General features: G+C 37.3%; 1 protein-coding gene across 1 annotated transcript in view; it reads right to left on the bottom strand.

The window, feature by feature from the left end:
* Positions 1–18895, bottom strand: part of CCDC141 (coiled-coil domain containing 141) — a 353841-nt gene extending 334946 nt beyond the window's left edge. Inside the window, 3 exon segments of the mRNA XM_074215601.1 lie at positions 12428–12550; positions 17093–17326; positions 18761–18895. Coding sequence (XP_074071702.1) covers positions 12428–12550; positions 17093–17194 — 225 coding nt within the window. The 5' untranslated portion in view covers positions 17195–17326; positions 18761–18895.
* Between the last annotated feature and the right edge of the window lie 8589 nt (positions 18896–27484).

The raw sequence follows: 27484 nt of genomic DNA, 5'->3' as shown, positions 1-27484 counted from the left end.
AGCTTAGGCGTCCAAGTACCTGATTCCATGTTTTCTTTTGAAAAAAAAAAAATTACTCTGCCGAATTCAAAAGAGGAAAGGGAATCTCTATTTATTGAGCCTACTATGGGTCAGTCTCACTTGGTCATTGTTCTAGCAATTATTTCTGTTTTGGCCAGAAATGCTGAGGGTCCCTTCCAGATTGATTTTTTTTTTTTTTGGACCAAGGTAGAGGCCAAACTCTACCTTATTTCTTTCTTACCTAGCCTTAATCACTGAATGGGCCCTGCCTCAGTCAAGCTGAGACATTAAAGACTTTATTTTTTTTAGGGTTTTTGTAAGGCAAACAGGGTTAAGTGGCTTGCCCAAGGCCACACAGCTAGGTAATTATTAACTGTCTGAGACCTGATTTGAACCCAGGTACTCCTGACTCCAGGGCCGGTGCTTTATCCACTATGCCACCTAGCCTCCCCAAGACTGCAGTCCTCCTGATCCATCACTGGCCACTGAACCCACTTTCTCTCCAAGGAGAAAGTGAGGTTGGTGACTTGCACAGCCCTCCCTGACTTAAATCCAATGCACTTGCATGTCATGGCATCACAACCCTGATGCCATGGTCGTCTTTGAGAATGAAGGACCAACAGCAACTATGAGTCAGGCACCATGTTAAGCACTTTATAAATACCATCTCATTTGATCTTCACAACTCTGATGCTTATATTATTATCATTACCCATTTTTTAGATGAAGAAACTGAGGCAAACAGAAGTTAAGTGGCTTACTCAAGATCACACAACTTAAAGTAAGTTTCTGAGACTATTTGAACTCAGGTCTTCCTTATTCCAGGTCTACCTAGATATTAATACAAGATGAATTTTATTTATAACAGCAACAAAAAAATTATACCATCACTGGAATCCATTAGCATGGAAGGCAAGAAAATTCTTTTGGGAGTAGTTTATCTTCATAACATTTTTTTTATCTTTTTTGATCTGATAAAGTTCTCTAGGTCAGTGGTCTTCAAAGTGGGACTTCCCCAAAGGAACCATGACCTACCGCCCCCCAAATATTGGTTGTGCTCATCCAATCAGAGGGTGGAAATTTAGGTTAAATCTCATCTTCCCTCATATAACCAATTATGTCTTCTCTCCAAATGAACTACCCTTATTCTTATTCTCCCACCCCTCCCCACTCTTCAGCCCTCTCTTTCCTGAAGAAGTAATCGATTTTCTCATCTCTGAGTCAGGAATTGACCTCTTTGAGCATTCATAACTTAACTACCAGTACACCACAAGAGCAGCTGCAATGTGCCCCTGGGAAAATTTTACACCCCACCACACCCATCCCCTGCTCCTCCGATCCTCTTGTGGTTATGACAGACATGCCCCAGACTCTGTCCTCTCTGGATTTAATGAATGGTAAGAGCCCCCACCTGCCATGTTGTCCTGTGGGTAGGGCAGAGTGAATGGTTCAGGATGAACCACAGCCACAGGTGGGCTGGGACAGATGGAAGATCTTATTAAATTATTCTGTCCAAACCTGTCCTTCTTCCAAACATGCTTATTGACTCTTCCCCTTATCCAGATATACAAGGTTGCCATCTTAACTGCCATATCTTTTGCCTTTCTTGGATCAAGTGTTAAGTGCTTAGCATAGTGCCTGATCCATAATAGGTCTTAATAAATATTTATTGACTGACTGGGAGCAGTTTTTAGGCTATCCATCTTTTATTTCTCATTCTCCCTGTTTCCCCTATATTTTCTATTCAGCCATTTCCTGAATGTCTTTTTTTCTTACACTAGTTCTTTCTCAAAAATCATCACTAGTCATAAATATGCTACAGCTTCCTTACACCCACTGTGTGTCTCCACTTTGCCCTTTGAGTCACCCATGAATATTTTGTTCTTAGAACTACAGTGAATTCTTAATCATTCAGGAGCCAGTAACACACTGGAGGATTATTTGAAACTCATTCTCCCTCTACTCTTGCTGCCTGCCTTTGGCTATTGTGTTGCTCTGTAGCACCTCTCTCACAAGGTGGACTTGGGGAAATAAAAGCTTAGAGCCATTAATTTTGCCATTTATCATTAGCTTTCTCTCAAGAACCTGATTTCCTGCTAGTATAGTCACTCCTTCCACCCTCAATGCACTCCCAGCCCATAAATGAAAGGCCTGGGGCTCTGAAACACAGTTCTATGGAAGCCAGGTGATATCTAAACTAGTCTTCACAGACATGCTGCCTTGGTTATATCCAAATTACCATGGCATCCTCAGACTCCATGTTCAGGCTAATTGACTTCATTCCCTGGGAAAGGTGCCTAACAAAGGGTAAAATTCCAAATGATCCACAAAGCTATAGCTATACCCTTTTCTACCCACCACTGACTTGGATTAGTTCGCCTCTCCATTACTAAATTATATTCAAAAGCAACATATTTACAAATCAACCAACAGATGGCAATTGGAATTGTCTTTTCTTACTTTACCTAAACATTGCATCTGTTGACACACTTTCCATCTACCTGTATGCATCTTGTATGTACTTATTTTTCACATTTCCTCAACTAGAACATAAACTCCTTGAGGGCAAGGACTATTTTATCCCACTTTTTGCATCCCTTGGCAAAGGACCTGGCACATGGTAAGCCCTTAACAAAAGTTGCTTCTTGACTTGCTTGACTGACAGGGTACAATTACTCACAAAACATTTCACCTGTTCTCTTGGCTTTGGCAGCCAGCAGAGCCATCTATCACTTATCAACAGTGTGCTTAGCCATTCTTCAGGCAATGGACTTCTACTTTCTTTCTGGCTTTCTACTATCACAAAAAGTGCTGCTGTGAATATTTCAGTGGGTTGTGTATGGAACAAAACTTCCTTTTATTTTTGACATTCACAGGGCATATGTCCTGGGTAAAAGGGTCTGGGCATTTTCTCACCATTTATTGTCAAAGAGAAGTTGAAATTAACCATGACATTCTGCTGTCTTGAGGATCTCTAAGAGACAGGACGTTTGCAGAAGACTGGAAAGAAAAACCAGTGAATAAAAGGATCTCTCTCATTGTCACCTATTATCTTGGCTACTATCTGAAGCCAGTCAGCAGAACTATCAACATCTGTTTAACCAAGTATTAACCATAAATTTGCAGAACCACCTTATTGTGATGGTTGCCTAGAGAATAATGAAGCTTTCTGTGTCTTTGCATATCAAAGGACAATCTAAATGAGGGATTTTTAACCTGAGGTTCAAGATAGGGAAAACCACATCTTTACTTTCACTATCCTTTGGTTTCCTGTGAAATCCTATTTATTTATTCTGAAAAGAGGTCCATAGGTGTTACCAGACTGCTAAAGGAGTTCATTACACAATAAGGTTAAGAACATCTTATCTAAATAAAGGAAATAACCTAATTAGGCTTTTTTCTGGGATTATTAATCTAGGATCCATTATTTCAGTTTTTAAAAAGATTTTGATAACTATTTCAATATAATTGGTTTCCTTTATTACCCTGTGTATTTTATTTTATACATTTAAAAATGTTGTCTTGAGAACATAAAGTCAATAGACTTCCCGAGATTACCAGAGGGATCCACGATAGGAAAAAAAAAAAGTTGAAAAAGACTGTATAGGCCCATTTGCAGATTATCTCTAAACTGCTAGAAAGGAGAACTTATTCTTATTCAATATAAATTCTTTTTGATGCCAAGTTGTTTTCACTGGTCTGGTCCACTTAGTTCACACTTAGGACCTTCATACTCTACATATTCATCTTCATTTTTTAGTTGTATTCATGTGTTGGTGCATGATCTTGTTTGCAGATGATTGTGCATTCAGTGCAGTCTCTGAAGCTGAGATGCAGCAAATTATGGATCAATTCTCTGCTGTTTGTGCTCATTTTAGTCTAACAATTAACACAGTTCTCATCAGCCAGCACCACACCATCCATATGCGGAACCATCGATTACAACAAATAGAGAAGTTTGGATAAATTCACTTATCTTGGCAGTGTCAAGATACATTGTACAACAAGGTACATGGACAACGAGATTGATATATACATTGTCAGAGCTAGTTCAGTATTTGGGAGGCTCCAAAAGAAAGTATGGGAAAGAACAATATAACAGTGTCATAGTTGCACTCTAAGTAGTAATGTTGAAATACTAGGCAGTTTAGCTCAAGAAAGGACCTCAGTGTCTGGTATCTCCTCCTGCCAAGTGATCTTCAGAATCTTCCTAAGACAATTTAAACGGAAGTAATTCTATTTCCTGACATGGTGCTGATAGACTGTCCAGGTGTCACAGGCATATAGCAGTGAGGTCAGCACAAGGACTCTGTAGACCTTCAGTTTGGTCTTCTCTCCCACACTCTTTTGGAGCCTTCCAAATACTGAGCTAGCTCTGGCAATGTGAGTGTTCACCTCATTGTCAATGAGTATCTACCTAGAAAGGACACTGCCACGGTAAACAAACTTGTTCACAGTACTCAAAACTTCTCCATTTGTTGCAATCAGTAGTTCCACTTATGGATGGTGTGGTGCTGGCTGATGGAGCACCTGAGTTTTCTTGGTGTTAATTGTTAGATCAAAATGAGCACAAGCAGCAGAGAATCGATGCATACTTTTCTGCATCTCAGTTTCAGGGGCTGTATTGATGCATACTTTGCTGCATCTCAGTTTCAGGGGCTGTATTGAGAGCACAACCATTAAGCACCAACAATCCCTCTACTTTGTTTTTGCTTGTAGCCTTTTCAAATTGAAGAATTTGCCATCAGTGTCATGCCTGACCTTGAGGCCATATTCATCCTCAGTGAAGGCATTTGATAACATGGTTGAAAACATCATGTTAAAAAGTATGGGAGCAAGGACATATAAATTGTTTCATTCCATTGGTGATTGGGAAATTTTGAAAGCATCGTCCACTATCCTGAACCTGGATATGCATGACTTCATGGAATTAATGTACACTATTGATGAACTTTTCCAGGCAACCAAATTTTGACATAATTTTCCACAAGCCTCACGACTGATGGTATCAAAGATCTTGGTCAGATCTACAAATGTTGTACACAGACCTCTGTTCTGTTTCTGGCATTTTTCCTGGAGTTGTCGGGCAGCAAACACATATCAGCTATTAGAGTACAACTACGATGGGCTAGACATGTTGTTAGAATGTCAGGCATACACTTGCCAAAAAAAACTATTTTATGGAAAACTAACAGAGGGCAAGTGCTCACAAGGCAGGGTCAGGAGAAGCAATACTGGGACAATCTAAAGGTCTCATTGAAGAACTTTAGAATTGATTATGCAGTATGGAAGACACTGGCATAGGAGTGCCCAGCATGGGATGCCCTCAACAGTGAGGGTGCTGCACTCTATGAGGAAGGCAGAACTGAAGCAGCTTAAAAGAAATGTGACATACATTAGTTTAGAGTAAGCACCCTAGGTATACACATAGAGTATTTCTGCCTGTGGTAGAGCATTCTGAGCTTGTATTGATTTGATCAGCCACAGTCGGACATACTATGATTTGGCTCAAACTTAGTGATGTTGTTTTGGTCTTCTTTGATCACACAGGATAAGAACCAATCAAGTTTGTTGTTCAGCCAAAGCTGACTCTTCATGACTCCATATGGGGTTTTCTTGGCAAAGATACTTAGAGTAGTTTGCCATTTCCTTCTCCAGCTCATTTTATAGATGAGGAAAATGAGGCAAATAGTGTCCAGTGACATGCCCAGGGTCACACAGCTAGTACATGATTGAGGCCAGGAAGATGAGTCATTCTGACTCCAAGCTGGCATTCCATCGCCTAACGGCCTGTCCACTCTATTGCGCCAGTGTTTTATCCTAACAATTGCTATTGGTGTAATAAATGAGAAACAAAGTGACATTTTTTTCCAACCAGAACCTTAAATTACAGATTATTATTAATCAGATGCCAATAGATCATATTCCATGAAGCATTATAATAATCTGTGGGTCAAAACTTTAAATGTAAAAACTAACAAATGAACATTAGTCCAGTTCAGCATTCATTACAAAGGGTTTCTGTCATATTAGAAATAAACACAACCAAAGAGATCCTTTAATATACAATAAAGATATAATCTAAAATTTTAAATAAAACATTAGCAAAGAGATCATAGCAACTTATCACTAGGATGATACACTATGATCAGGTAGGGTGAACCAGGGATGGTTCAATATTAGGAAAATAATCAGTATAATTGACCATATCAATAACAAAATTAAAAGATATAATCTAAACCATGTAGCTTTGCATTATTTGTATATGATAAGGACTTCAGATTACCTACATCAAAAAATATCTCTCTTTAAAACTGGCAACTTTTATCAGGACACTTAAAATCAAAAGACTCTTGGGTCACTTAGCTTTGCTGTTAGCGTATTCAGACTATTTATATTACATTCCAAGCTAAATCAGTAACAAAAGGACTAAAATAAACCTTAATTATGCCAGAGACCTGGTGAGACCCAAAGAATCACAATATTAATGTTAGTAACAGACAAGTACCAGGAGTCAATTCTGCCAAGTATCTTGGGGGCCCCTAAGCACAATGATGGTGTCATGGTGGCTAATAGAGTTCCTCTGCCCTTACCTTCATGATGTCTTTGGATAGCAACAATGCATGTTTACTTACATGTGTGATTTTGATTTTGGACAAATTACTTTTTCTCTGAACCTGTTTCCTTATTTGTAAAAGGAAATACTTTGACTGATCTCTAAAGTCCCTTTGCTCTTCAGATCTTTGCTCTTATAAATGTTGAGATATTCTAGAAAATAATATTTTCTTGCAAATATAGAATATCTCAAAGTTAGTGTATTAAAAATGTCCTGAGAGTAGGCACTATTTCCAGTTTTGTGTCTTTGTAACCCCATGGCCTAGTAGAGCACTTTGAATACAAAGAACCTTTACTCAATGCTTATTGAAATTGAATCACTTGATGGAATTTTGCAATTTTTGTTATTCAAAATAGTGCTGTGATTCCTTAGAATTTAATAATGAAAAAATGCTATCCATCTCCAGAGAAAAAACTGATGGAGTCTGAATGCAGACCAAAACATATTTTTTTCTTCATCCATTTATTTATTTATATATGCTTGTTTATTTTGCTGTGTGTTTGCCTTCACAAGATGACTAATATGGAAATATGCTTTGGATGACTTCATATGTATTACTTTTATCAAGTTGCTTGCCTTCTCAATGAAGGGGGGGACAGGGAGAGAGAATTTAGAACACAAAATTTTTAAACCTGAATGTTAAAAATCATTTTTATATATAATTGGGGAAAATAAAATGCTAAATAATTAAAAAATAGTGTAAAAATAATTTTTAAAAATGGTGTCATTTAAAAAAAAAGAGAGTCTTATCTAGGTGGAATCCATAGACCTAAGGGAATAATCCATCTATTAAGTAACCACATGAGTCAGGTATGATGCTAAAAGCTGCAGAGAACCTATCTGGATCAGTTTGATCTCAAGTTGTTTCTTATTGACTGAGGTCATTTTTTTTTTTGCTTGGCTTATCTTATTTTTATCAACTCCCCTCCCCCTATTTCTTCTTTTCTATCACAAATAAATTTTTTTAGGTTTTTGCAAGGCAATGGAGTTAAGTGGCTTGCCCAAAGCTACACAGCTAGGTAATTATTAAGTGTCTGAGGTCAGATTTAAACTCAGACCCTCCTGACTCCAGGGTCCGTGCTCTATCCACTTCGCCACCTAGCTGTCCCATATCACAAATAATGTGAGTGTGGAGACAGATGAAAAGGTAGAAAGGAAACTGGCCTTGAAGGCAGGAGAAAGATCTGAATTCAAATCCTGTCTCTGACACAGATCCATCCCAGGAAAATTGCTTAACCTCTCAGTATTCCAGAATAGAATTATAAACTACAGTGAAGATAGCAATGACCTATATAGAGAGAGGGCCTTTCCTTAGCAGCAAGTTTTCTATACCAATGAAATCAAAGTTCTTAAAAATTCTGTTTTCAGTTTCTTTCTCTTAGTTTATACTTTTATTTGGATTTGGGATTTTTTTAAAGCTGTCAAATTCATCACTGAGATGACTTAGAAATTTGCTATCAATATAACACTAATATCTACTTTTCCCATTGAATAGTATGACACTTTCACATTTATCCTTACACTATTGTCTTGAAGTGGCATTTTTATTATCATTTTTCAAGAAGAAAACTTGAAACAAGCAGGATTTAAATGACCTATTGAAATCAGAAGCAAACTACCCTCTACCATCCCTAATGCCTATCATCCTTTTACCCTACTCTACTAACTCTCTGAAAAATCCATCTATATTTTATTCAAGCTTCCACTTCTCTTTTCTTACTATCTTCTAAACCAAGGATACCAAACTCAAATAGCAACAATCTTTACATAAGGATTCCTGGGGGTAGCTTGCTGTCAAAGAAAGTAATGTATTAATGTTATCTATTTTTATAGTATTTTTATTTATTTTGATAAATATTTCCCAATTCCATTTTACTCTGGTTCTAAATGCATACAGGGAATCATGGATTCCATGTAACCCAATCTAAACCCTCAGCAGTGTGGCTTCTGATTTCATTATTCAATTGTTCTATCCAGTTATTAGTGATCTATTAAGTGCCAAATCAATGGCTTTTTATCATTTTTCTTTTGTAAATCTTTATCTATTTTCCTTTTTTAAATCTTCATCTACCCATAATGGACATTTCCATTAACTATGCATGTCCCCCAAAGCTCTGTTCTCATCCCTCATCTCTTCCCCCTCTATATTATCTCACTTGGTGATATCATCATCTCATATAGATACAATTATCATCTCCTCTCTCAGATCTATAGATTTATAGAACTCCTATCAGTCATCACCAAGGGCCTACTTAATATCTTGAAAGAGATGTCCCATAAGTATCACAAGTTCAGTATGTTCAAAACTGAATTCATTATCTTTCTCCTCAAATGCTTCCCTCTTCCAAACTTCTCTGTTATTATTAAGGGATATCACCATCTCCCAGTCAGTTACAGTTGCCAACCTCATTATCCTGAATTACTCACTCTCATTTACCTTACATAATTCAACTAATCTATTGCAAAATCTTGAATGTGCCTACCTTCATAGCTTTCCTATTTGTTTCCTTATCCCCATTTCAACAACCAACACCTTAGTTCAGGCTTTTATCACCTTTTTCTCCAGTAGCATTGAAATATCCAACTGTTTGCCTTTTCACATCTACTTCCGGTCAATGCACCTCCTACACTTGGTCACCAAAATGATTTTACTAAAGCACATATCTGACCATGCCATTCTTCTGCTCAATACTCATCCTCCCTTCTACCTCTAGATTCAAATATAAAGTCTTCTCTCTGGCACAATCTTTCCTTCTTACATTTTTCTTGGTTTCTTATAATTTCTTCTCCTCTACACATTCTATAATCCAGCTCCACTGGTCCATTTGCTATTTCTTGCACAAAAAACAATGGTCTTTTAAATGCAAATTCTGATTGTTTTCCCTTAATCCTTATTCTTATCCACTATGGACTTGAAGTTGTCAAATATGGGCCAGTGGATAGAACCCTGAGCCTCGAATAAGGAAGGTCTGAGTTTAAATCTCAGACATAAATCATCTCAGACTTACTGGCTGTGTAACTCTGAGCCAGTCACTTAATCTTTGTCAGCCTCAGTTTTCTCAATTGTAAAATAAGGATAATAATAGCTACTTCCCAGGTTGTTATAAGGTTCAAATGAGATAATATTTAAACCTAAAATATAATTGTTTCAGTATTGATTCTTTGTGACCCTCATTGGAGGGTCTTCTTAGCAGAGATATGGGAGTGGTCTACCATTTCCTTCTCTAGCTCAGTTTGCAGATGAGAAAACTGAGACAAATAGGTCTAAATGATTTGTCAGGGCCTCACAGCTATTAAGTCTGGGGTCAGATTAGAACTCAAGATGATGAGTCCTTCTGACCCCAAGCTTCATATTCCATGCACTATGGCATCACTTCTATGCACTATGACAAATGGTAGGCACTTAATAAAGACTTGTTTCCCTCCTTCAATAACTTTCCTTCTGCATATTATTTTCTCTCAAAGTTTTCACAGCCCTTATCATTCAATCAGTTTGAATGTTCCTTCTCAGACTCCTTTGCATCCAATGCAAGTCCAATTACTATGGGAACCAAGGCATTATCCTGGGCTCTCATCCCTTAGATTTGCTCCATCAGTGTAATGACCTAACCAAATTAAAAAAAAAATTGTCCGGAAGCTAGGTGGTACAGTGGATAGAGCACCAGTCATGGAGTCAGGAGTACCTGAGTTCAAATCTGGCCTCAGACACTTAATAATTACCTAGCCCTGTGGCCTTGGGCAAGCCACTTAACCCCATTTGCCTTGCAAAAATCTGAAAAAAATTGCCAGTCTCCTTATTTTCCTATAGCTCTGCCCTTGCCAGGGTAGTCATGATCATAGAATTCTAGATCCTGAAAAGAATTTATAGATCAGGTAAGCTCCTCATATTGAGGAGATAGAATACTCCTTTTCTGTAACATATCAGGTGATAGTAGTGAAAAAAGGAGGGGGGTTAGAGTGAAACAAGGTTGAGAACTAGGAGAAAGTGTTAATAGATAATTCTAAAACCAAGGGAGATGGGGAGGGAAGGATGTTGAACAGGAAGACCTACTGATAAAGCTTTTAGCCTGGGGTTACATCTAGTGACCTCTGATATTTCAACTTTGGTACTTCATTACCAAGATCCAGAAATGTCTTCATGCTACAAGAATAAAAGAGAGAGACTTCAGGCTATGCCCCCATCTCAAAGGCTTGTGGCCACAGACACAGACTTGGACCCCAGGGACATGAATGCCTGAACAATATCAGTTTAGGTCAGGTCCTGACCTACTAAACCATTTTACAGGTGGGGGACCAGCACTGAGTTAGGTGAGTAACACCAGTGGGGATCGTTAGGCAGTTCAAGGTTCTTTCTAGATCACAGTAGCATTTGAAATGACACAAATGACTTACATTGAAAGATCCTAAGTTTGGTTTTTTTTTTTTTTGTGAACCAGGAACATCGAAACCAGAATGGTTATGGGAATTTCTGAATTTAAATTTACAGAGTTATGCTGGAACCAGCTTACACTGAGGAGTGTCAATTGTTAACTATTCAGAGTGAGCATTTACATCTTGGAAAATGCTACAAATTGAGACTTGGTCTATTATAATTATTTTGGTGATTGTCTAGATGTAGGAAAGTGATGAAGAAAATGCTAATAAGGCAGATTAAATTTAAAAGTATTTTGTGAGCAAAATGTTGGAAGAGGGATTTTCCCCAAGATTGCTGATTGTTAAACACTCATAAACACATTCCTAGTTGAAAAGCAGCTACTTGGGGGTGGCTAGGTAGTGCAGTGGATAGAGCACCGCCCTGGAGTGAGGAGTACCTGAGTTCAAATCCGGTCTCAGACACTTAATAATTACCTAGATGTGTGGCCTTGGGCAAGCCACTTAACCCCATTTGCCTTACAAAAACCTTAAAAAAAAAAAAGCAGCTAGGTAAGGCATTCTTTCCTGAATTAATCCCACCCTCAGATAACAAACAGATGATAGATAGATAGAGATATTGCTCTTAATTTATGCCAGATACAGATATTTACAAATCATTTAAGTTTTAAAATAGAAAGACAAGCATTCCTTGTCACTATTAGCAACTAGAGCCTCTTATAGCAGAATCTAAAAGAACCAGAAATTTGATGGGAAAAAATCAAGTCTCTCTTAAACCCACAAAGTTCTCTGCTTTTAAGGATGACTTTCATTTATTAAATATTATCATCACTTTTAGAATATTCAAACTATCTTTACTTGTTATTTTAAATCCTTTTCAATATAACCACAACAAAATTAAAAGCAAACATCCTAGAAAAGCAAGCTAAGTTTTATTATATACTTTATTAATTTTCCACTTGCATCTGTACTAGAAAAATCACGAGTTTTTTAATATATAAGAAAAAAATAAAATCCCTGAAATTCCCTAACAAAGCAGATACTGTTTCCCATGATAGATTTAGGTCTGCTGTAGGTTTTTAGGTGGTGGTTGTTGTGACCTGATAGTAATGCATGAGATAAAAAAATGATAGAATATTTTCACTGATGCTGCCAGAAACTAATTACCTATTTCTCCACAGGCAAAGTGTTATATTTTCTGTCACATTATTTCTATAAAGGTTGAAAATATTTTATATGTTTTCTGAATCCTGGAGTTTACTAGTAAGCCAACCTTAGCATTTCTCAGCCTGCTTTTCTTAGGTCACATTAAAATGATCTCTGAACCATGACTTGGAAGTGGAAAAGAAGAACATGGCAAGGGAGTTAATGGAGCAACCATATGTTTAAATTCCACCTCTCTGCTCTTCTTTGATTGTCTGCTGCTATACCACTCATTACCTTGAGTTTAGCCAGGAGGAATTCATGATCCTCAAGTAGTTTCTTGGTCTCATCTTGGCTGCTACCAATTTCCAGAAGGTTAGGATGGGATTCAGCCAACTGGAGTTGAACCCATTTTCCACTCTGTAAATGAAAACAAAACCAAAGTTACTTTTAGGTCTTACCTATTTTTCCCTCTCTTCCCCTCACATTTCTTTCTTTCTTATTTTGAATTGACATTAAGAAGATTAATTTTGGCTTTGGAATCTTAGGTTAATACTGCAAGGAACTTTAGAAATCATCTTATCCTTATTATTATTACAATAATTTTACAATTTTACAAACTGGAGAATGAAGCCAAGAGCAGTTACTTGCTTAAGGACACTCAACTAGCTCACAATGAGTTGGTCTAGTAAAGGAGTCGCTAGGTTTGGAGTTAGGGAGACTTGGGTATTAATGCTTGGGTAGTAATTGTTGCCATGGGCAGATCATTTTACCTCGCTAAACTCTAGTTTTCTCATTTGTAAATTGGAGACAATTCTACCTGTAATGTCGACCATCCAGAATGGTTAGGAAGCTCAAATTTTGAAACCCAACTTAGATGAAAGTAGATGATTGCCTCTGTTCTATCACATGACCATCTATTTAAGAGTAACTAACATGCCAAAAAAAATAAAGCCTAACAAATGAGAGGAGATAGTCATTACTTGCTAAAAAAGCAAAAGATTAAGGCTTCTCCCATAAATAAGCCTTCTAAGTATATATATATCTTTCCTAGTTCAATTAAGATGAGATCATAGAGTTAGAGCTGAAAGAAACCTTGGAAATCATCTTGTCTCTTTCCCTCAGTTTACAGAAAAGGGGACACAGGTTTCAATTGACCAAAAATTCATCTTATAATCAACTTTTTCTGATCATATATTATTATGAAAAGTAAAGAACACCTGTATTGAGCTATATGAGTCCAACATAATTGCTGGAAATTTAAAATTCAAACAATTGCCTAGATAATCCCAAATAAGGAGTTGTACCACTTCCCTCATAATGTTGAGCAAAAGCCTTGGGTTTTCATAAGTATTTTTGATCTTCAATTATTCCCTTAATTGATTCATAACTGTGTGACTGGGCAATGCATAATAAGGGATGGCAGGGAACAAGCATTTATTAAGAGCTTGCTATGGGCCAGGCTCTGTGCTAAGCAATTTACCATTTACAATTATCATTTCATTTGATCCTCACAACAATCCTAGGAGGTAGATGTAATTATTATCCTCATTTTACAGTTGAGGAGACTGAGGTTATCCAATTGACCTGCCTAGGATCACACAACTGGAAAGTGTCTGAAAGCAAATTGAAAGTCAGGTCTTCCTGACTCCAGACCTTTAGTTCCTCCCCTTGAGAAGTTTATCATCTATTTGAGAAAGCATGAATTTCAACCATGAATAAACTGGAGAGCAAAAAAGCAAGGCAACTTCTGAACAAACTGCATATGAAAGGACCAAAGAAAGTTTGTCTAAAGGATTGTCTTTTGTTTAGTCACTTTTAGTTAGTTTGACTCTTTGTGATCCCATCTGAGGTTTTCTTGGAAAAGGTACTGGAGTAGTTTGCCATTTCCTCCTCCAGCACATTTTACAGATGAGGAAACTGAGGCAAACAGGGTTTTCCCAGTATTCCACAACTAATAAGTGTCTGAGGCCAAATTTGAGCTCAAGATGATGAGTCTTCCTGATTCCAAACCTAGCACTCTTTCCACTGTACTACCTGCCTTCTTCATGAGTACCCTTAGGAAATTTTCTTAGAATGGATTTCTCTGAACAAGACTTTATATTTTTATCTGCCTATTAGACCTCTCACCTTCTCTAATTTTCTCCCACTCACATTCAAACTCAAAGCAAAATTTCAAGAAACATCAGACACCCTATTCTAGAATGCTTCCACTTTCCTGTCATTAACTTAAAGCATCTTCTCAGAGATTGCTAATCATTTCCTTACTGAGCATGCAGTTTGTATTTTGCTATATTTTTATTCTTTCCTTTTATCTTGATTATATTATCAGAGTTTAAGTACCTTGAGAATTTTCTGCTTCTATTTTTATCCTAAGCAGGTATGCAGAAGGCAGTGATAGAAATATCTCATGAATAGAATCTTAGGTTCATCTTCAATCTTAGGTTCCTTCACTTTTCACATCAAACTTTTCCCAGTGTAACTTCTTGTCCACAGAATTTTTAAATTTATTCTGATCTTTATTCATTTCTTGAGTAAAACTGTTTTTCCCAGAGATTCTTTAGTCTGCCTGTGGAAATGCCAACATCTACAAAATGGGGATTTATTCAATACATCATGTTGTTTCCCCTTTAATCAGTATTAAATAATCATAGACTCCTTCCGTACAACCAAACATCCCAGTCATTGGTCAAGCTAAGTGTTCTTTGAAATAGAGGCGGTAGAACACCTGGATAAGTAGTATCAAAAAAAGGGACATATGAGAAAGTTTTGTTCAGTGTAACTGAGGTCATGTTCCATTATCTTTACCTTTTACCTTAACTGCTAAACTATGACTGAGAATGAAACAAAAAGGGACTGAATCTACTAATTTTACTTTTACTCTAAAGGGAAACACCATCTTCCCAGTTTTTGTTGTGGAGTATTCAATATATGTTTGCTAAATCAACAGAATGAAGCATCCATCACACCTGCCATGTGAATGCTGTCCAGCTGCTCTATGCTTCAAACCATTTCCCTGACCTCCCTCCTTTGTCCCCTCATTCTCTTTCCTTAAAGGAATCACTTTTTAAAGAATCAACAACTGAGAAAACAAAACAGCAACCCAGAAGCAGGTGGACATGCATAATAAATTTCTAAAGAGAAATGGGGGGGTTGAAATGTGGGGTTTTAGAGGGGCATATAATTAATACAATAATATAACATGCAATTATACTTGATATATTACAAAACAATACTTAGTTAACATAGCATATATTTATATAATAATATAACTAATAATAATTTACATATAATAACATAATAGAAATATTTCTTTTCCAGAATGTAATTAGAACACTAGAAAGCATTAAGAAACACATACACCTTTTTTTTTCACAGGGCTTCCTGAATTTGGTTTCCCTCCTCTCAAAAATATTCAAAGAGTAGCAAGAGATCTGTTTGATGTGAAGGTGATGCTAAGGTCAATTTGATTCAATTTGATTCTATAAATATTTATGGCAAAGAAAACCTAGACACAGTTCCAGAAAAAAATCTTATTTTCATAGATAGAATGTAATTTGAAAGTTTCCACTCTGTAAAAGAATGAGCGTGTGATTTCTTGGAACATATTCCTTGATTGGCGTTCCTGTCTTCTCTGAGGATGCTATGTATTTGGGGATATTGGTAGCTGGTGAAAAGGTAACGATTAAAAATGTTTTTCTTTGCCTATCTCCCTATTCCCCAACTGGTGAATTTATAGGATGCTCAAAGCAACATCAAGTCATATACACATCATAAAATCTTGCTACTTCAGCATCAGGCTTCTTTCTTTTTTCATCTTATGGTCCTGAGACAGAATCTCAGGTACTGGAGATAAGACACGGTCCTGTGTTTTCAGAGACCAAGCATATAGTAACTATGTCAGGGAATAACCTCGGTAGAAATACTTTTCATGTTGAAACAGTTTCTCCTCCATTAATCTGCATATTATTGTTACATAAACAGCAACAAAGTTCAGTGCGATGGAACATATTGTCTGGCATTCATCAAAAGACCAGGAGGAAAGCTAGTCAATCAAACCTATTAGGATACAGAATGGAAATTGGCTGGGAAATGCTGCCTTGTTTTTGACTTTTCCCTTCATTAAACAGTAAAGTCTTTAGGTGGTGAACTACCTAAAACCAAGCACCAGATTTTGAAATCTTTGCTACACATTTTCAAAGGGAATGAGTGATTTCATTTCCATGTAAGATGCCTTGTTCAGCCTGAAGCAATATTGTCCATTTAAAAGAGTCTGTTGGAGATCAAGTCAATAAGGGTTGAAGCCTAGAGTAGTCTCCAATTTGCCATCATTATGGAACAATGAGGTAGTGGTGTCTTGGTAGTATTTCTTTGTTTTGTCAACATTGTGATTAGAATTGAAAACTTCTCTTATCTGGTCAGATAAAGAGAGGCTGGCACAGTCAGGGTGTGGAATCCTCACAAAAGCTGCTTCCTGTTCTCCCTCATAATAAAATAAAATAAAATAAACCTTGATTCCTTAGATTTTAAGCTTCCTCCCCATATCCTACAACCTGTCCTCCACAAAATCATAAGCATGATCACAGATCTCTTTCCTTCTGTCCAGACATCAGGTTTCCTTCCCTCTTTGGTCGGCTTTGGAGATCTAACAAAATTTGGGAAATCTAACAAATAGATACTATTTTTTGTTTAGTCTTCTGATTGAAAATCCTTTCCTTTCCTTTCCTTCTTTTTATGTCAGGAAAGAACAATGGACTGATAAATTGTCTTGAATTTGCTAGTTTACACTTAGTTACAAAGCAGGAAGATGAATTGACCACATTATTTTTTTCCCTCTATACTTATAAACTGCAGCTCCACGTGGAATATTGAGTGGGTATGTATCAGCCAGTAGTTAAGCAAGCCCCAAACCAAGGAGTGAAGAGAGAAGACTGAGAGTGAGTGAGAGAACTGTCAGCTTACCTTCAAGATAGCTATAACAATCCTGGAGTCCCCCGCCTGCACAGCGACAGAGCTGACTGTTGTTACAGAAGGTAGTGCCCCAGAACTCTCTTGGCTGGACATGATACTTTCGAACCACAGTTTATTCTTTAAGGCAGCCTCTGTACAGATGTGTTTCTCCTAGTCATTTCAGAAGGCAGCAAACAGGGTTACTTGGATTCATTCAGGGAAAGATCTCAGCTAACACTGATTAGTCTGCCAAAAGGAAAGAACAGGAGGTTAAAAATAGACAACCCCATTGAGTTTATCATTCTTGAGAGAGAAACGAGCATGGACACACCCCTAGTTTGGTAGCATTAAGCTGCCTGAGTTTTTTTTTCCTGTCATCTGCAATGTAGGGGATGACCCTGAGATCTGTGAACATCATCTGACACTTGATAAGCAAACAGAAAAAAAAAAGATATACATGACTGGTTAAAAATCAAATTTCAGTTCTGTCTACTGTAAAATATATGGACTGATAATTGTGAACTTTAACACCAGCAAGCTACTGTCCTGAATACTGACCTCCAAGAATTGTTAGCTGTGAACTCCATGCATGTAGAATTATAAAGATTTGCTTCAAAAAAAATTACAGTACTTGGTTTTTTCCACTGAATTGCTTGCTGCAAAAAAAGCTGTCAGGACTATATTTTTAGATCAATCACCCCTCCCGAAGCCTGTCGTCCCTTGCTTTTCCAACCTCTACCACCAAAACCACATCCAATGGCCAGATTTGTTTAGAAACACAATTTTTAGAGGAATCTCATAGTGGGGATTTTTTTTAAGGCCTGGATTCAGAGATACCTTTTATATTTAGCATTTCTTTCAGAAAATTGTTTCCACAAATCATTTCCCTATTATATCTCCTAACTTCTATTAAAAAATTTGTACTTTTTTTCTATAGGCTTTTTGATTACTACAAGAAAATGACATTTTGGGAATCCTATTCAAATTCAGCACTACATTTCAGGCTGGACACCCCCCTTCCCCATACACTACGGTGCAGAGAAAGTGTAGACAGCTTGAACTTGCAGTGCGAGATCAGTAGATTAATCCTATTGCTAGAAACTCAGAGTGAGCTACAAGTTGCCTGTGGTATTAAGCAGCAGCTGCTGGATTTCCCCAACAGAACAGCTGAGGTGGACACTAAAGTTTAGGTTACAGGTTGCTGATATGATGAGAAAGAACGAAAAAGAGAGAGGAGAGAGTCAGAGAGAGAAGAGACTGAAAAAAGTAAATTTAGAAGAGGAGGAGGGGGAGAGAGAGAGAGAGACAGAGTGAAAGAGATAGAAAGACAGGGAGATAGAAAAGGAAGAGGAGAAAGAAGAGGAGGAGGGAGAGAGAGAGTGACTATCTCAGAAACTGCCAACACCATCAAGGAACTGAAGGAAGAATAAGAATAAGAGGCTACAGCTGTAAATAGACAGGCTTAAGTGGAGTCCACCTGATTCTTCATGTCAAAACACCTCAGCTCACTGTAAAAGCATTTTTAATTTTGATGCTGCTACTAAGCATGTTTAAATCAGTACAACTATCTTGTTCTGTTATGGCCATAGTCATGTACTTGTTAAAAGAAAAAGGAAAAAAAAGTGTGTATACACACACACACACACACACACACACACACACACACACACACACACACACCTTTTTATTCAGCAATCTGGTTTCTCTAAAGGGCATGGCACAGCTGTTCAGCAATTATCCGGCCATGACTGGCGTCTCTCTCCCACATTCTAGGCCAGTGTGTTGCCTCTAAAGTCGATGAAAACCTCTCTTGGAACCCAGTCATCAGACTCCAGGAAGTTTACATGACGTCATGAGCAGAGGGAGGGGGAGGTGGCCGAGGCTGAAGAGAACAGGCTCTGAACCTGCCAAATTGATAAACAGGTTGACTAGGAGAGGCGCCAAGATGTAGGAAAAGATTATAAACGTGAATATTTCATGCCAGGAAAGAAGTACTTGCAAGAGGGTCAGCTTGACCAGAAGGTCAGAAGGCTGGCTCCTTCAGCTAAACTGATTGAACAAACACTTGGGCCATTTGAGAGAATGGAGAGCAAACAATTGAGCTAACTGGGCTTAGGAAAAGACTGAACTGACCAGTCTGTCACAGAGTACTCATTTCAAAAGCCAAAAAATCCCAAAGTAGTAATACTTAAATTTCTGGGTTGAATGCCAACAAGAACAGCAAACAAAGACTTACACATACACACACACACACACACACACACACACACACACACACACACAGAAAACCACATACACAACTACACACACATACCAGCTTTCACCCACAGGTTAAGTCAGGTTTCTTGAAGTGCTCAGAGGGGGCCCTAGGTAATGTAATGGGCATTTGACACTCCGCTGTAAGAACAACAGGCTAAGAAAAGAATGGTTGTGTCCACAAGACCATAGATAAGATGTGAGTTTATAAGGGTGTGGAGTACCCAATGGAATGCTTGGAGCTCAGATTCAAAAAAGAAAAAATAGATGAAGGGAAAAAAAGAAATTGAAGGATTATTGCCAAACTTAAATGTCAGAAAATTAGGAGGGAATCTGTTTAAGCATGAGATCCAGTCATCAAATTATCTTCTAACTCAACCATTCAAGCATGAACCATACCCACACTGGAGAACATTCTTCCAATAAATGCCAGTGTTTTACCTTTGGGGATGAAGAAAATGATGTTGACATAGGTAGATTCATGTGTAATTTTCTTATTTAGTTTTTGCAACAATGCATTGGCTTTATGTAGTGTTTCTTTTTTTAGTTTTTCAGAATTTCCAAGCAATCATTTTTCTCTCTGCTTCTTTTTCCCACTTTTTGAAAAGAAAGAAAGAAAGAGAGAGAGAGAGAGGAAGGAAGGAAGGAAGGAAGGAAGGAAGGAAGGAAGGAAGGAAGGAAGGAAGGAAGGAAGGAAGGAAGGAAGGAAGGAAAGAAAAAGAAAGAAGGGAGGAAGGAAGGAAGGAAGGCAAATAAAGAGAGGAAGGATAAGGAAAGGAGGAAGGAAAGAGAAAGAAAAAGTCTAGGAATGAAGAACATCCCATAAGCATATTCGAGTAAAACAAATTTCCATATTGGTAATCTCCAACATTTCTCAGTTTTAGCTTTCTTTCAAGAAGTGGGCAGCATTCATCTTCACCAGTCCTCTAGAATCAAGATAATTTTGTTGATCTGAGTTCTTAAGTTTTTCAAAATTGTCATTTTTACAAAACTATTGTTATAGCACAAACAGTTGTGATAGTTTTGTTAACTTCATTCCATGGGGGGGGGCAGCTAAGTGGCATAGTGGATAGAGCACTGACCGTGGAGTCAGAGGTCCTGAGTTCAACTCCAACCTCAGAAGCTTAATAATTGCCTAGCTGTGAGACTTTGGGCAAGTCACTTAACTCCATTGCCTTACCTAAAAAAAAAAACTTCATTCCATGTGTTGGTCATCTTTTAACAACATTAGATCCCAATGCTATATTTGTCCTTGATTTATTTTGAAATCTAGCTTAGAAATCTTTCAGTATCTCATGTGCATTTAGACCTTTGCAATTTACAGCATATTCTCTTTGCCACTGCCATATGAGGCAAGAAGAGTAAATATCATTATCTTTTTTTTTTTTACAGGGGAGGAAACCAAAGCTCATCAAGATCAAGTGACTCACCTACCTTCACACAGTTAACCAAAGGCAAAGCTGGGCCTTGAACCCAGTTATGGCTAATATTCGACCACAAAAGACTCTCCTAGCTCAGCTCCCATATTTTGTCCCCTTTTTATTTTCCCTTCATTCACTTAAATTAGACTTGGTAATTTGAGAGACCTTCTACTGCAAGTTCTGAAATGATCACACCTTTATGTGGCTTTTCTAGTTCTTGGACAAGAATCTATTGTTCTTCATCTTGTATGATATCTGATTACAAATTGTATTATTTCTTTCTGGCTAAGTGATCTGAAATAATGCTAGGATAAAAAATAGCACACTAACGAAATCTGTATTACAAGCACTGAAAAGAGTAGTACTAAAAAGCTTTTGAATTTGGTCTGTTTATACTCTATCTACCATGACCGCCAAAAAAAAAAAAAATAAATTAGAGACATTCTAATGTCCTTTGAAGTTTATAGAAGCTCTCACAGAGGTAATTCTTCTGTTTATCTTCCTAGAAAATGGCTAGATCTGTGCTAGCTGAACATTAGTGAAATATTCTTCTGGGGGGGGCAAAAAAAAAGTTAAAATCAGAATCTATAGAATAAAATTGTACATATTTAAGGAAATATAGATAGCAAACCACAGGAAAGTACTTTGCCCCAACATACTTCTTAAGACTTATGAGTATAAGTGAAAAACAGCACATTTTTCTTTCATCCCCTATGAGGTTCACTTGTTTCATTACAGGCAGTGGAGTTTGGAATCTTTGATAAGAGTTACCATGTGGGCAGCATAGTGAATGAAACCAAGGTCCTGGTGTCAGAAAGCCATGAGTTAAAATCAGACTTCAAACATTTATTAGCTGTGTGACCCTGGGCAAGTTTCTTAACCTATTGCCTCAGTTTCCTCAACTGTAAAATGAGTATAATAAGAGCATCTATCTCCCAGGGTATCATTATGAGAATAAAAGAAGGTAAATATTTATAAAATGCTTTGTAAACCTTCCTTTGTCATTTACTATTCATATGACTCAAGCAAGTCACTGAAACTCTCTGAGACTGTTTCATCATTTATAAAATGGGGATGAGAATAGCATCTATCTTATAAAATTATTGTGATGGTCAAATGAGATAATATAAAGTATTTCCCAAACTTATAAGAAGTATAAATGTGTATAAATATGAATGATTAACACCATCATCACCAACTTCATTACTCAACTTATTCTCACCTTCTTTTTAATTTGGTTCAAATAAAATCAGTTTAAAGACAAAGTTTATCCTGCTGTATTTTGATTTTAACTATTTAATAAATCCTCCTCTTTCTCTCCTCTTCTTTTTTCCTTCTCCTCTTCCTCTTGCTTCTTCTCTTCTTCCTCCTCTTCTACTTCCCCTTTCTTCCTCTTCTAACTTATTTGTCTAAGCAAGAAACTTGATTTTTCTGAGGCTTCTTCTATAAAAATTAGATGATTTTTCAATAAAATTAAGTGAACTTAAAAGTCCATTCTGGGTCTAAAATCAATAAACTCATATCAGTCAACATAGAAAACAAACAAATCAGAGGAATGAATCAATTGTTAACAGACTAAAAGTTCAAAGTGCCACTTCATCTTTCAAAATCAAAAAATGATATTGGCTGCCTATTCCCTCCCTCCTCTGGTTTAGATTTCTCTGTTTAAATTTCAAAATCCTTCACCTGAAATGAGAGGCAACTAGGTGACTCAGTAGAGAGAGTGCCAGGTCTGGGGTCAAGAAGAACTGAGTGGGGGGGAGGAGTGGTTAGGAAGGGGAGGGGAGAGAACAGCTAGGTGGCTCAGTAGATAGAGCACTGGCCCTGGAGTCAGGAAGACCTGAGTTCAAATGAGGCCTCAGACACTTCATAATGACCTAGCTGTGTGACCTCCTGCAAGTAACTTAACCCCATTGCCTTGCAAAAAAAAAAAAAAAATAACTGAGTTCAAATGCACCCTCAGACACTAATGACCCCGGGCAAGTCACTTAACTTCGGTTTGCTTCAGTCAACTGGAGAAGGAAATGGCAGACCACTCCAATATCTTTGCCAAGAAAACTACATGGACAGAATGGTCCATGGAATCCCAAAGATTCAGACACAACTGAAAGACTGAAGAACTACCACTATCTCATATGAATTATCTAACCTCCTTTACTAATTTTAAAATGGGCTCTCCACTGCCCCCTTAACATGTTCTGTTCAATCCTACCTCCTCCTCCTCCTCACCTTTCTGCTCTCTCTAACTCCTCCTCATTCTTCATGATCCAGCTTTACTACAGAACTCTCAAAGTCTACTGTGGTCCTCATTCATTTCTTTGATTTCCTACCCTTCACTCTGCATCTGCTGCTTTCATGGCTCCAACTCCAAGGAACAAGACATCCTTTCTGAGGTTAAACTACACCTCTGAACTCATCATCAGATTGTCAACCCAAGCCCTGACACTACCACCTTTAGTCTCCTCTCCTCTTTAGCTAGAAGGTGAAGCACTGAATTTCTACCTAAGCCTTCCTTTAGAACAGACAGAAAATGGACCTTTGCTTTGCATCTGCTCTTCTGCCTAGTTTCAACTCCATAAGATGTCTCATGGTCTCCCCTTCCTCATCCACCACAAATGCTTTCCTGTCTCCTTTTCTGTATAGCCTTCCCCTATTAGATTATGAGGAGGCAGGAACTGGGTTTTTTTTTTTTATAACTAATTGTATTCTCTGTGCTTAGCAAAAAAGCTTAGCAAATAGTAGGTATCTAATAAATGTTTATTGGACAGGATATCCCAAAGCATTTCTATCATGGTCTGTGCCTAATAAAGGAATATTTAATTATACAATCTTATTCAATGAATAAAGAGTTAGGCTTAGAGTCAGGAAAACTTGAGTTCAGACACTTACTAACTTTGAGACATTAGGCAAATCACTTTACCCTTTTGTCTCAGTTTCCTAATCTGTAAAATGATCTGGAGAAGGAAATGGCAAACTACTCCAGTATTTTTGCTAAGAAAACCTCAAATAAGGTTCTAGAGTCGGACATGACTAAAATGAATAACAGCAATTAGTCAATAACTTGGAAAATAAGAACAAATTTTATTCCTTTCCTAGTCAAAGAAATAGGTATATATTAATGGTATTTTATATTAATTTCAAATTTTTTCTGGCCCACCATTTTCACAGAAGTCCTAGTTTATAAGTTTTTAAGATGGGTTTTTTCATGAAAAAAATGGGCTAAATCTAAAATGAAGTTATTGATGATTTATTTTCACATTTTTCTTTTGAAGCATAATCTCTTCAGCTTTCATCAAGAGTCAACCAGGAGGGGCAGCTAAGTGGCACAATGGATAGAGCACCGGCCCTGGAGTCAGGAGTACCTGAGTTCAAATCCGGTCTCAAACACTTAATAATTACCTAGCTGTGTGGCCTTGGACAAGCCACTTAACCCCATTACCCTGCAAAAACTAAAAAAAAAAAGAGAGTCAACCAGGATACTTGGACTCTATTTGTCTTAATATTTTTCATTGTGAAGATTTCTTGATGGGAATGTTCTTCAAAACTTTTGGGATATCTGAAGTTTTGATTTCTTTGTTTTAGAGATTATGGTGTCCCATTACTCACAGAACCATCTTATTAAGATCAATATTCATCTGTTCCCATAGTAGGTTTTAGTTCAACAAATACCTGTATGATCGAACTATTAAAGTACAATAGAACATAGAACAATGCGTTGAATGTAGAAGGTTTAATAAACATTTCCTAGCTTCAAAAAATAAATCAATGAATGAGCAATGGAATACTTATAACTGTAAACATCTTCCAATTTTTCACTGATACCCTGATCCTGCACTTTCTAAGAGAGCAGTCACAAACAACTGCTCCCGCATATAGCTCCATATCGCCCTGCAAATGATAGAAAGAAAACTTAGCCAGGTTCAAAGTACATTTGGCCACCTCCAAGGATTATAACTTTGGGATAGTTATTTAATAAATATATTTCCCCTAAAAGTGATATGATGCTTGTTATCAATATTGTGATCAATTCATTATTTGCATGTTTCTTTTAAAAGTCAAGTGTACAACAACAAAAAATCAAAAATAAGATGAGTTATAGTTATCTTATTTTGCCACATCTAGATTTGGACCAATGTTAAAAGTAAGCAGTCTTTTACACTGCAAGTATATATATTTAGAGAAATATATGACTGGTCTTTTTAAAAAAATGGAATAGCCTGGCCATACACTGAAAGTGAGGGATGATTGATGGCCTGTCTCTTTTCCTGTGGTTTCTCTGAGATGTCAGAAGAACAAATCTGTGGGAAGGAGGGGATGATCACTACACAGGATAGCCAGGCATAGATGGGCTGCAATAGAAGTTGTTGAAACAGGTATTCACAGTGTTAAGATCACAGATCCACCAGAGCAATTGGGAAACTAAAATAAGTGGAAGATATAAGGCTACCTTTCATTCTATCTTGCTTGGAATAAGGACAAAATATATTTTGAGCCAGAAATTTTTAAAAATTTTACTTATTGGGGGCGGCTAGGTGGCATAGTGGATAAAGCACCGGACTTAGAGTCAGGAGTACCTGGGTTCAAATGCGGTCTCAGACACTTAATAATTACCTAGCTGTGTGGCCTTGGGCAAGCCACTTAACCCCATTTGCCTTGCAAAAACCTAAAAAAAATTTTTTTACTTATTTAAGGCAATGGGTTAAGACTGTCACACAGCTAAGCAATTAGGTGTCTGAAGCTGGATTTGAACTCAGGTCCTCCTGACTCCATGACCAATGCTCTATTTACTGCACCTTCTAGCTGCCCCATAGAGCTAGAAATTTAACAAAAATCATGTAAAACAGGTGATTTGCAGGATTTTTTTACCCACTTCACCATACCGACATGACCCAGATAAGAAGCTCTAGTGTATGATGTTTTACTGCATCCCTCTTCAGCATATCAACTTTCTTTATGTGATATTTGATGCCTGTGATCTGAGGAGAGAAATGAGGGGAGGGGAGAAGGGTCTTTTCATTTTTCTAAAACAAAGTTCCCTAACAGTGAACTTCCATAAGAGTTAAAAGATCCTAGCAATGACAGAGAAAGTTTGGGAACTTTGTCAAGAGTTTGGGAAAATTTAGAATTTTTTTTCCCTACTCTTACTAAAGAAACTTCATTTGAGGTTGAAAAATTCCAGCTCATAGCAATCCCTAGGGAGGCCTTGAGAGCAACAATACTGGGATGCTTGGGAAGCCAACAGTGACACTGAATGCAAGCTTTCACCCCTTCAGTGGTTACAATATTTGCCAAGAAAAGAAAAGAAAATAATAATAGGAAATCCAAAGACATAAAATTAGATAACTTAAATTGTCATATTATTCACTGATGAGCTAGAAACAGAAAGAAACACTCTTGTCATTTTTAAAAGTCCAAGTTTATATTTTTATCCTAACATATTTTTACCCTAAGACTTAGGAACACTGTGGCTACATGATACAATTTAAAAGTTTTGGTGTACAAATACAGTGTTCAGACCTAGGACCCCACTTAAAAAGGTTTTGGGGTTTACTATTTTTGTTTTGTTTTGTTGTTTTTCCAAGCAAAGTTATACATGTTTCAGGAATCCAATTTGAGCAGCAATAATTTTTTTGATAGTTTTTAAATGTTATTTTATTTTGTTTTTCCAATTACATACAAAGATAGTTTTCAATATTCATCTTTTATAAACTTTTAAGTTCTACATTTTCCTCCCTCCCTCCCCTTCCCCCCATGACAGTGATGTAGATTATACAAACACAATTATGCTTAACATATTTCTAAATTAATCATGTTGTGAAAGAAGAACCATAACTAAAAGGAAGAAAACCCATGAGAAAGAAAAAAACATAAAACAAGTTTTGAAAAGTGAAAATAGCATGCTTGGTCTGTATTCAGACTTCATGGTTTTTTCTCTGGATGTGGATGGTTATTTTCCAACAGAAGTTTTTTAGAATTGTCCTTGATCACTGTATTGAGAAGAGCTAAATCCATCATAGTTGATCATCACACAATGTACCAGCAACACTTCTGAAACTTGTTGATGTTTCATTAGATTTCTAGATAGTTTTTAAAAAATAAACTAACTAAAGAGCTATTCTAGTTTCCTAGAGTGCCTGGTTTATCTATAGTAGCCCCAGCTTCATTCCCAGAGAAGAGGGGCAGCTAGGAGGTGCAGTTGGAGAGAGCAGTAGCCTTAGAATCAGGAGGACAGAAGTTTGAATCCATTCTCAGACCCTTGACTGACTCTAACTTAGCTATGTGACCTTGGGCAACCCCCATTGCCTCAAATCCTCCACCTCCAGTCATCCTGATTCATATCTGGCCACTCAGCTGGCTCCAGAGGAGAAAATGAGGCTGGTGACCTAGCACAGCACCCCCTTCACTCACATCTAGTTCATGCCCTTGTTATGGCATCACCTTCCTGAGGTTGTGGTCTTCTAGACAAAGGACAAAGTATTCAGAGTCACCAGTGTCCAGTGGTTCCCTATATATATATATATTTTTTACTGTCACTCAATCCAGGATGGATCACTTAGATATGAAAGGCAGCAACCACTGAGAATATCCAGAAGAATGAAGAAATTACTCACACCTGCAGGAGTTAAAAAAAAATGATATTCATCTCTTTGAGCCTTTAGGAAAAACAGGAAATAAGAGGAGGGGAAACTCACCAAATCATGGAAATCAGACTTGGAAAAAAAGTAAT

The sequence above is a fragment of the Macrotis lagotis genome, chromosome 1, assembly GCF_037893015.1.
Source record: "Macrotis lagotis isolate mMagLag1 chromosome 1, bilby.v1.9.chrom.fasta, whole genome shotgun sequence".
Lineage (NCBI taxonomy): Eukaryota > Metazoa > Chordata > Mammalia > Peramelemorphia > Peramelidae > Macrotis > Macrotis lagotis.
This window is presented reverse-complemented; position numbering and strand designations above follow the sequence as displayed.